We start from the raw sequence: 10,983 nt of genomic DNA, 5'->3' as shown, positions 1-10,983 counted from the left end.
TCACGACTCCTGCAGCTTTTCTCACAGGAGAAGTCACCAGCCCAGCCTCTAAAGATGGCCTTTGTCCCTGCACCAGGCTATCAGCCCACCTACAACCCGGTGAGATACCCTAACCCCGGGGTTAGCTCCACCCGGACCTCCACTCACCAATTTATCCTCATCCTGAGCCTCAGAGGCACCCATCTGTGACCCTTGGGGCTGATTTACCCAGTAGTGACCCTGGAGCCTGACTTACTCCCACTCTGACTCTCAGGCTATTTGCTTCCATCTCTAACTCAGCTCTCTTCATCTCACTGATCCCTCCCACTTTGGTTTCCTCTCCCTTGCTTAATGGAGTGGGGCTGGAGGGGCTTCTGAATAAGTGGTAAGGGCTGCAATAGGGAGATGGCCTTTGAGGCCCCTCACCCGACCCCATCTGCAGACGCTGCCCTACCACAACCCCATCCCAGGAGGTCTCAGAGTTGGAATGTCCATTTACATCCAAGGAGTGGCTAGCGAGCACATGAAGAGGTAAGACCCTCACCTGTGCCAGGCGAGCAAAGGAGGAAGTGGGGAGAGAAGGGGGTGACTACAAATGGGGCTTCCAGCCCAAATGCAGGAGGCCTACTTCCCTTCCTCCACCCTGGCTGAGAAGAGGACTCTATGTCACTGCATCGGATGGCCAAAGACCAGCCCTGGTCTGGGGAGTCCAGGGTTTGGTGATCAGATCAAGAGGGGGACCCTCGGGACTGGGAGGTGTCAGGGAGACTCACTATGACAGGTGGCCCCAAACTTGGAACACTGGATTGGAATTGATGGGTATGATAGCATGAATTAAGATCATGGGCTCAGAACTGGTCCACTTGAGTTCACATCCCAGATCTGTCACTTACCAACAGTGTGACTGGGAAAGCTCTGTGTGCTTTACTTTCTCATCTATAAAATGAGTTTTGAGGATTCAATGTGTAAAATGTGTAAAGTAGTATAATCAGTGCTACAATAACTTAGCTTTTAAAAAAATGTTATTTTATTAATTTATTTACTTTTGGCTGCCCAGGGTCTTCATTGCTGCATACAGGCTTTTCTCTAGTTGCAGTGAGGGGGCATTACTCTCTAGTGGCAGTGTGCGGGCTTCTTATTGTGGTAGCTTAGCTTGATGTGAAACACAGGCTCTAGAGCTCGGGCTTAATAGTTGTGATGCATGGCCTCAGTAGTTGCTGCTCACGAGCTTAGTCGCCCTGGCACATGTGGAATCTTCCCAGACCGGGGATTGAACCCGTGTCCCCTTCACTGGCAGGCAGAGTCCCAACCACTGGGCCATCAGAGAAGTCCTTAGATTTTTTTTTTTTTTAAATTTTATTTTATTTTTAAACTTTACATAATTGTATTAGTTTTGCCAAATATCTTAGATTTTTTTTTATGGCTTTAAAATAGGATCATCGTTTCTTTGTTCATTTTTTATACGTCCGCTGAGCGCCCACTCTGTGCCTAGACGCTGGGAACAGAGCAGTCAACAGGACAAAGATCCCTGGAGCTGACATCCTAGTAGAGGATATGGATAAAAAATAAATTTAACTCAAATATACAATTTGGCAAATGGTGATAAATGCTATGGAGACAAATAAGGAGAGAAGAGAGATGGGGAACAGATGTGGGGGAGAGGATGTGGCATTGTCCCATTAAATAAGGTGGCCAGGGAAGGGAACTTTTCAGCAAAGACCTGAAGGAGGTGAGGGAGGGAGTCTGGGGTGTGTCTGAGGTGTATCTGAGTGCAAAGTCCTGAGGCAGGTGTGTGCCTGCATCCTTGCGGTAATTTGTGGGATGCTGATGTGAAATGAGCTGTGAAAAGTGCTCGGATTTGGGTCTTCCGGACGACAGAGAATGAGATGGTTGGATGGCATCACTGACTCGATGGACATGAGTTTGAGCAAGCTCCAGGAGTTGGTGATGGACAGGGAAGCCTGGCATGCAGCAGTCCATGGGGTCGCAAAGAGTTGGACAGGACTGAGCAACTGAACTGAACTGAGAGTCCCTCTGGCTGCACCTGGGGAATGGGCTTCAGGAACTGGGGACGGGGATAAAGAGACTTGAACTGATAGATTCAAGTTTGTCGGGGCAAACGCAGGAGTCCCAGGGCTGGTCCTATTTGAAACTGGGTGGGGGAAGGATTTCTCATAAGGACAGGGAGTAAGCGATGGGGTAGCGATGGGAAACTGCCCCTTGGAGTGCGGCCAGGGGTACAGCCCTCCGTGTCCCGCCAGGTTCTTTGTGAACTTCGAGGTGGGGCAGGGCCAAGGGGCAGACGTCGCCTTCCACTTCAATCCCCGCTTTGATGGCTGGGATAAGGTGGTCTTGAACTCGAAGCAGAACGGCTCGTGGGGCAAGGAGGAGAAGAAAATGAGCATGCCCTTCCGCAAGGGCGCGGCCTTCGAGCTGGTGTTCATGGTCATGACGGAGCACTTCAAGGTCAGAGCCGTGGGGGCGGGGCCTCCCCGCCCCGCTCCTCCCTCCCTCCTTTTCTTCCTTTCTTCCTGCCTGCCTGCCTGCCTGCCTTTCTTCCCTTACTCCTTCCCACCCGCCGTTTCTTTCTTCTTTTTCCCTCTCTCCCTTTCCCCTCCCTCCTCCCTTTTTTCTTTTCTTTTCCTTCTTTCCTGCCTATTAGCCAATTCTTTTTCTTTTAATTTTTTTTTCATTTAGAACTTTTTAAATACAAATTCTCTCATCTCTTTTTCTTATTCCCATTCCTCCACCGTGGAGACCCTTCTGACATGTTTCGCGTTTATCATCTTGCCCCTCTGTGTTCTTGTGAGATTGAGATTTGTGTTAGTCGCTTCAGGCGTATCCAACTCTTTGCCACCCCATGGACTGCAGCCCGCCAGGCTCCTCTGTCCCTGAAATTCTCCAGGCAAGAATACTGGAGTGGGTTGCCCTTCTCCTCAGGGGATCTTCCTGACCCAGGCGTCGAACCCAGGTGTCCCCCATTTCAGGCAGACTCTTTAACTTCTGAGCCACTAGGAAAGCCCAAACACACGCAAAAGGAAGCACCGAATTGTGGGAAACCCTCCTCTCCTGGGCCAGGGCTGATAGCTGTCAACTCCAGGTCTGTCTGCTCCCATCTCTACCTGCCACTTCCCCTCCCCTATCATTTAACTGCAAATCCTAGATATCATATAATTTCATTCATAAATATTTTTGTTTTGACCCCATGTCAAAAAGCTCCCTATTGCCTGCTTCCTGTTTCTGCCTTCCTGTTTCTGCCTTCCCAAGGTCATGGGTGCCGACTCTGACCTTACCCCTGCCCTCCAGGTGGTGGTGAATGGGACTCCCTTCCATGAGTTTAAGCACCGGATCCCGCTGCAGATGGTCACCCACCTGCATGTGGATGGCGACCTGATGCTTCAATCAATTAACTTCATTGGAGGCCAGCCTCCCTCAAACCAGGTGTGTGGTGTCTCTCTCTCCTGTCTGCTTGTTTCCTTCCTTAATTCGTGCCCATGTTTACTTATTTCCTGGGCACTTTCTCTGTGCCAGACCCACCGCTGGGTGATTCCATGGACCCAGCGGCAACCAAGACAATCTACTGGGAAGATGGCTCTGTTGCCAGATGGTGGTGGCCACAGGTGGTCAGTGCGGGGGTGGGAGGTATACAGGGGATTTGGAGAGTCTTTCTTTTTCTAAGGTATTTGAACCATTTTCTACACCATCATTTTGTTTGTTTTCACTTATTTTTTTGGCTGTGCCACTTGGCTTACAAGAGCCTTGTTCCCTGACCAGCGATTGAACCCTGGCCCTTGGTGATGAAAGTGCAGACTCCCAACCTCTGGACCATCAGGGAATTCCCTGCAGGGTCTTAAGGAAGGACTTTCTGAAGGAGACATAGGTGTGTGAGCTGAGTCAGAAAGCACAGACCCAGCGACCAGGAAACCCACTCCCAGGTCCATAGTGAACGATTGGCCACCAAAATACAGGCACTAGAACCCTCCCAGCAGCACCACTTGGAGCAGCTCAAACTCCATACCCCTGGCATGTTGTTTAGCTGAGGGCTCTCCCCTTCCCAACCTGTGAGTCCCCCAGTCCCTCCCAGGGGAAAGTACTCTCTGACGATCATCAGCCCCATTCTACAGATGTGGGAACTGAGGCACAGAGAGCTTAAGTAACTTGCCCAAGGTCTTGGAGCTTGTAATTGGCAGAGGCACAGATCAAACCACTCTGCCTCCCCAGTGAGGAATGTCTTCATCCATAGGTAACCTCAGGCCTAGGGTAACCTCATTTTACTCTTGCGCTCCATCAATGTATTGTATTATTTTTTTAGTTTTTATTTATTTATTTTTGGCCTCACTGCCAAAAATGAGGGAATTCCCTCATCAATGTATCTTAAAAAAAAAAAAAATGGAAATTCCCTGGTGGTCCAGGGATTATGACTTTGTTCTTTCACTGCTGAGCAATTGGGTTTGATCCCTGGTCAGGGAACTAAGATCCCACCAAATGCACAATACAGGCAGGAGAAAAAAAAAAATGAAGCTATTTTTTAAAACTGGCTTAACACAGAAGTCAAGGCAGAAAGGAGTTCATTAGAAACAGAGAGAAAGGGTAAATAAAAATTGTCTAGATGGGGGAAAAGGTTTTCTGGGCACAAGAAGCCACAGTTGAGAAGGTGAGGGCAAGTGAGAGAGAAACAAAGGCAGGGAGAGCCAGAGACTGAGAAAGAGAGAGTCTCACACAGACTGAAAATGCCTGAGACAGACAGGGGAGAGATGGGAACTTGGCTGGTAAAAGCACCCCTGGTTGCCTCAGGGTGGTCACGCAGAGTGAGGGGCAAATCGTGGTTGGTGATGAGGTGAGCAGAGTATTATGTGGGCTTGGGAGGTGTTCTGAGGATGCTCACTTTATTGCGGGACTCCTGGATTGAGGAGGGAGGTGAGGAGTGGATGAGGGTCCTGGGACAGCAGGAAGCCAGGAGGGGGCAGGTATCAGCCTTGTCCTAGAGGGGTGGGGAGAGGTGCACTGAAGATCCCTAAACTTGATGAGTTCCTTGCCATGAATGAGCCATCTGGGCACACCCAGAGTTCCCATGGATGGTGGTGGCGGGCTGCCCTGGGGCAGGCATCCTTGACACCTTCCAGGCCCTAGTTTGGGGCCCCCCTCATTGCCTCCTTCTCCTCTCTCCACAGATGCCCATGTCTGCTCAGGCGTACCCAGTAAGTACCTGCTGGTGGGTGATGGACTTCCCCTCGAAGTGTGGGTTCAGTGGCTGAGGACGGCCCTGGGGCTCCCCTCATTGCCTCCTTCTCCTCTCTCCACAGATGCCCATGTCTGCTCAGGCGTACCCAGTAAGTACCTGCTGGTGGGTGATGGACTTCCCCTCGAGGTGGGGGTTCAGTGGCTGAGGAGGCCCTGGGGCCCCCAGCCTCTCATCACTCATGTCTTCCTTCTATCCATGTAGAGTCCCGGACAGTACTATCAACAACAAAGCAGACTGCCTGTAAGTGGGACAGTGTATGGCCATTTGGGTGTTGGGTGGTAAGAGTTGGGGGTGGTCAGATTGGATCCCAGTTGTATTAATCCAGCACCTAGAGATATGCCTGCATGTAGTAGCTGTTGTTGTCATTTAGTCGCTCAGTCGTGTCTGACTGTTTGTGACCCCATAGACTGTAGCCCGCCAGGCTCCTCTGTCCATGGGATTCTCCAGGCAAGAATACTGGAGTGGGTTGCCATTTCCTTCTCTGGGCGAACTTCCCACTCAGGGACTGAACCCACATCTCCTGCATTGGCAGGTGGATTCTTTACCTCTGAGCCATTAGGGACTGCCCCTGTATGCCATAGGTGTTCCCTAATTTTTGTCGAATATTACAGAATAGTATCTCCTCTTCCTCACTTCACAGACCATGGAGGGACCCCCAGCCTTCAACCCGGTAAGGTCTCTGGCAGGAGTTTAGGGTTCTGTGGTGGGCAGTTTGTGGGAAAACAGGAGTGGGAGGTCCTGAACCACTGGGAGCCCTGAGAAGTTTGGAAACAGAACGGGCAGAGCACATTTGGGACAGGAGGTGGGTGGGGAGAGGGTAGAATTGGTGGTCGGAGTCGGTGGGGCTTGGAGGTTTGGAGCGTTTCCCAGGATAAGTGAATGCTCCTCTCTGAAAATTCGTCCCTGCCTCTGGCTTCTGGGGACCTGAGAGATGTTGGAGTGTTGTGTTTTCTTTCCACAGCCCGTGCCATTTAATGGGAGACTGCAAGGGGGGCTCATAGCTCGAAGAACCATCATTATCAAGGGCTACATACCTCCTACAGCCAAGAGGTACAGAATCTAGATTGAGATGTGAAATCTCTGTCACCATCATCGCTCAAACCTAGGAGTCTGAACCCCTAACCCCCTCCTCCATTGGAGACCCCGGAGTCCAGGCCCCAGTTCCCTCTTTCCTTGGGGAGCAAGGTGCTCCCCCAGCCCCCCTCCCATACCCCCACCTTACTCCTGCCTTCCTCTCTGCCCCAGCTTTGTCATCAACTTCAAGGTGGGATCCTCTGGGGACGTGGCTCTGCACATTAACCCCCGCATGACCGAGGGCGCTGTGGTTCGGAACAGCTTTCTGAATGGCTCTTGGGGATCTGAGGAGAGGAAGGTCTCCTACAACCCATTTGGTCCTGGACAGTTCTTTGATGTGAGTCTGGGGTTTCTTTCCCTGCTTCCCTCTGAAGCGTCTGTCCTGGCCCTGGCCTCATACCTGCCCTTCTCCCTGCAGCTGTCTGTTCGTTGTGGTACAGATCGCTTCAAGGTGTATGCCAATGGCCAGCACCTCTTCGACTTCTCCCATCGCCTCTCAGCCTTCCAGAGGGTGGACTTGGTGGAGATCCATGGTGATGTCACCTTGTCCTACGTCCAGATCTGATCTATTCCTGGGGCCATAACCCTTGGGAACACAGAGGAATGGTTGGATTTTTAGGTGGACCCTTTCTAAGCCCCTAATAAAATGTCTGAGGGTGTCTCATGAATGTATGTGACTCCATTCACTTCCCTCATTGTCTCTTTCTTTTTGATTCAGCCATCCAGTCATCTGGTCATCCATCTTCTCATCATAATAAACCTAGGCCTTTGAGTGTATCAACCCATTCACTCCTCACAATGCCAGTAGGTAGGAACTATTAATATCTTCCATGTGTAAATGATGAGGAAACAGGCAAAGAAAAATGAAGTTCACTGCCTAAGGTCACAGAGTCCTTAAATGGCAGAACCAGGATTCAAATCGAGGTGGTCTGGTTCCCATGCTCAACCACTGTGTAGTCTTGTAGTGGGAATTCCTAATAATGTACTTTTACAGCCTTGAGAAATTTCACAGAAATAGCACCTGAAAAAACAACATATTATGTTTTTATGTTAATGACTATCTTTCATGTTTTTCTTAAGAATTATCACCTTGTTACAAACTCCAAGGCCAGACCCAGAAGGGAGTATGACTGGGATCATGAAAACATGGACCTTGAAACACCGGGTTGGCGCCAGGCATGAACACTGCCTAAGCACTTGCTAATTGTTCCCGAGACTAGCCCAGAAGGGAACGGCCTGGGATAAGCACAAGGAGATCTGGACTAAGTCAGTGTAGTTCATTACGTTTAGAAGTACATGATTAACATAACGTGTCTTGAGAAGGATAAGATCTGAGAAAGCCTTGTAGTCTGCAATTAGGAATAAAAGCTGAACTCAGAGTGGACTCTGCCCCTCAGTCCAATAGAGGCTGCAGGTCCCCTGACCCATTGCACCAGATTTCGTGTTCTGGCTTCATTCTTGTCACGTGCTCCTGGACCATTAGGGCAACATAACCTGTTGTCCCATCCACCACTATATCCATCTAACCAAAAGTCCATAGATCTATTCAACATCTAAACATCTAGCCACTCGCTAGTCCATTTATCCATCTGTTCAGCCATCTTTTCATCCAACCCTTCATCCATCCACCCATCCATTCATCTCTCCACCTCTTTCATCATCCAGCAATATTTCTAAACAGTCATGCAAGCATATGTTCATCCATCCACCTAAATATCCAACCATTCATTCACTCATCAGTCAATCTTCCTTTCCCTTTATCCATTCAGCTCTCTGTTCATCCACTCATCATCCAATCCTTCACCTTCCATCTATTCAAGCATCTATTTACTCATTTATTAGTCCATATGTCTATCCATTCAGCCATCCTTACATCCAAATTTCATTCATCCATTCATCTCTTCACTCCTTCATTTGTCCATGCAATTCTCTGCCTTACAGCACATCCATCCATCCATCCATTTGTCCATTCACCTCTCCATCCAGTCATCCATTCATTTCTCCATTTATATCTATCCATTCATCCATTCATCTCTTCATGATTAATTCCTAACTGTTTATGCACCCATTTATCTCTTCATATGTCCACTAACCATCTGCCATTTATTCAGACATCCCTTTATCATCACCTTTGTGTTGATTTAGTAATTCATTTATTTATACTTTCTTGCATCCATTTATTCCCTTATAATTTGACTTACTCACTTGCTTGTTCTCATATCCAGTTATTTGTCAGTGCCCACTCAGTTGCTCATTCAGTTTATTGTCTCATTCATTCACCTAGTCTAGTTCTCAAATAGTTCTATGTTGCAATCTCCTGGGGAATTTTTAAAAAATATTGATATCTGATCCCAACCCAGACCTTGATTAGATTAAACTATATAAAAATACCATTTTTGTAGGTTTAAAAGTGCTTAAATGTCAATCATTCCATATGTTCCAGCCTGGTATATCAGTAGCAGGTCCCAGGCATCAGTATGTTCATTTAGTTCTTCAGATGATTCTATGGATTTGTCAGACTCTGATCAAAGATGTTCCTCAGACCCTGGATGGATGCTAGGAGGGGTCAGGAAGGGAGGAGGGATGACCTGGGCACCTCCAGTCTGAGGCTCCTCCTTCTGGACTCTCTCTTGTCACACTGAACAGTCACTGCCTAGGAATGACCATGGAGATACACATCAGACATGAGCCTAGAGGGGCTTAGGGAGAGGGGCCCCCAAAGAGCTGGGGAGGTCATGTCTGATTTTGTATCACTGCTGCAAAATGTCTGAAGAAATAATGGCTACAGACTTACCCAATTTTATGGAAGATATTAGATTCTAGATCCAAGAAGCTCAATGTACTGCAAGTAGGATAAATACAAAGAGATCCTTACCTAGACCCAACATAGTCAAACTGCAGGAAGAAGGAAAAATGACAAGGACAGTTTTGAAAGCTGCAAGTGAAAAACAGCTCAACACAAACAGGGGAACAGCATGTGTTTACAGAAAGAACTAACTGTTCACAGAAACAATGGAGGTCAGAATGCAGTTGAATGATTTATTCAGAGTGCTAAAGAAAGGAAAACTGTCAATAATTCTATATTCAACAAAACTACATTTTAAAACTGAAGGCAAGGGACTTCCCCGGTGGTCCAGTGGTTGAGAATCCTCAACTGCCAATGCAGAGGATGAGAGTTCAATCCCTGGTTGGGGAACTAAATTCTCACATGCCCAGGGCAGCTAAGCCCACGGGCCACACCACAGAGCACTCTGTAAGCCATTTGCCACAACTACAGATAAACCAGCGTGCTGCAGCAAAGGGTCCTGCAGGCCACAGGAAGATCCCGCATACCACAGCTGAGACCCAACACAGCCCAAAATGATGAAATAGCTAAGTAAATATTAAAAAAACAAAACTGAAGGCAAAAGAAAGACATTCTCAGGTAGACAAAAATCAAGAATTCATTGTGAGCTGATCTACCCTGTTGGAAATGCTGAAGAAAGTCCTTTACTTTGAAAGAAAATGACATCAAATCCACAGGAAGAAACAAATGAAGAATCCTAGAAATTATAAATATGTGGGTAAACATTTTTAAAAATCAAAGTTTTTTTTAATTTAAAAATGTGATTGTAAAAGTGGAAATTATAACACTATGTTGTAGAGTGTATAACATATATGGATGTGATGGAACAACAGTAGCACAAAATAAGGTGGGAAATGGAGATATGTTGGAACAAGTCTGCTATATTTTACTGTGATTCAATATGTATTAACCTAAAGTTGACTGTGATAATTTACAGTGTAAATATTGTCATCCCTAGAGTGACCATTTAAAAACCAGCTTTCAAAATATATAGATTTTTAAAAAAAATCAACAGAGGAATTTAAATAGTATACTAAAAGTTGTTTAACACAGGAGAAGGTAGTGAATGAGTCACAGCGAGTGAAAACGGACAACAAAATGGCAGCCATGAAGCCAACCATATCGATCATGACATCAAATGTGAATGACATAAACATTCCAATCTAAAGTCAGAGATCATCTGTGGTAGTCAGCTTCCAAAGTGGCCTCCAAGGATACTCACACCCTTGTGTGAACACCTCCCAAACTACCAGCGTTGCTATAAATGACTAGGAAAATACAGCAGAACTCATGGTACAAACAGGGTTATGAGACACTGCAGCTTCTGTCTTGGCTTGTTCTATTGCTGACACTTTTCTATCCCTCCTCTCGGAGGAGTCAGGAACTTCTTGAACAGTCCTGGGTAAGTGTTCATGTGACAAGAGACTGAAACTCCTGCCAGCACTCATATGTGTAAGCCCTCTTTGGAGAAGCTCCTCCAATCCCAGTCAAGCCTTTAGAATAGGGATTGCAAACTTTTTCTATAATGTTGTTGTGTGTTGTTTAGTTACTAAGTCGTGTCCAACTCTTTGCCACCCCATGGACTGCAGCTGGCCAAGATCCTCTGTCCATGGGATTTTCCAGGCAAGGACACTGGAGTGGGTTGCCATTTCCCTCTCTAGGAGATCATCCCAACCCAGATTCAAACCAGAGTCTCCTGCACTGGCAGGCAGATTCTTTACTGCTAAGCTGCCAAGCCACATAGTAAACCCTTTAGGCGTTGTGGGTGACCTGAAAAAGTCCTGAAATCCAAGCGCAAAAAGCAGCCAATAGGCAATACATAAATGAAAGAGCATGACTATGT

The 10,983-nt window shown here is 47.3% G+C and overlaps 1 protein-coding gene across 1 annotated transcript; it reads left to right on the top strand.

The window, feature by feature from the left end:
- On the top strand, nucleotides 1–6,963 carry LGALS4 (lectin, galactoside-binding, soluble, 4). The gene is made up of 11 exons (XM_010849198.1): nucleotides 1–99; nucleotides 422–510; nucleotides 2,241–2,445; nucleotides 3,286–3,420; nucleotides 5,151–5,177; nucleotides 5,283–5,309; nucleotides 5,423–5,461; nucleotides 5,862–5,891; nucleotides 6,183–6,271; nucleotides 6,467–6,632; nucleotides 6,714–6,963. The coding sequence occupies exons 1-11, from the start codon at nucleotides 55–57 to the stop codon at nucleotides 6,858–6,860; spliced, it is 999 nt and encodes a 332-aa protein (XP_010847500.1). The 5' UTR covers nucleotides 1–54; the 3' UTR covers nucleotides 6,861–6,963.
- The last annotated feature ends 4,020 nt before the right edge of the window (nucleotides 6,964–10,983 follow it).

The sequence above is a fragment of the Bison bison genome, unplaced genomic scaffold (genome assembly GCF_000754665.1).
Source record: "Bison bison bison isolate TAMUID 2011002044 unplaced genomic scaffold, Bison_UMD1.0 scf7180017864280, whole genome shotgun sequence".
NCBI lineage: Eukaryota > Metazoa > Chordata > Mammalia > Artiodactyla > Bovidae > Bison > Bison bison.
This window is presented reverse-complemented; position numbering and strand designations above follow the sequence as displayed.

Coding starts and splice junctions, on each gene's coding strand:
- LGALS4 (XM_010849198.1), top strand. CDS start 55: ATGGCCTTTGTCCCTGCACCAGGCTATCAGCCCACCTACAACCCG. Junction 100..421: donor ATCAGCCCACCTACAACCCG/GTGAGATACCCT, acceptor CCCCATCTGCAG/ACGCTGCCCTACCACAACCC. Junction 5,310..5,422: donor TGTCTGCTCAGGCGTACCCA/GTAAGTACCTGC, acceptor CTATCCATGTAG/AGTCCCGGACAGTACTATCA.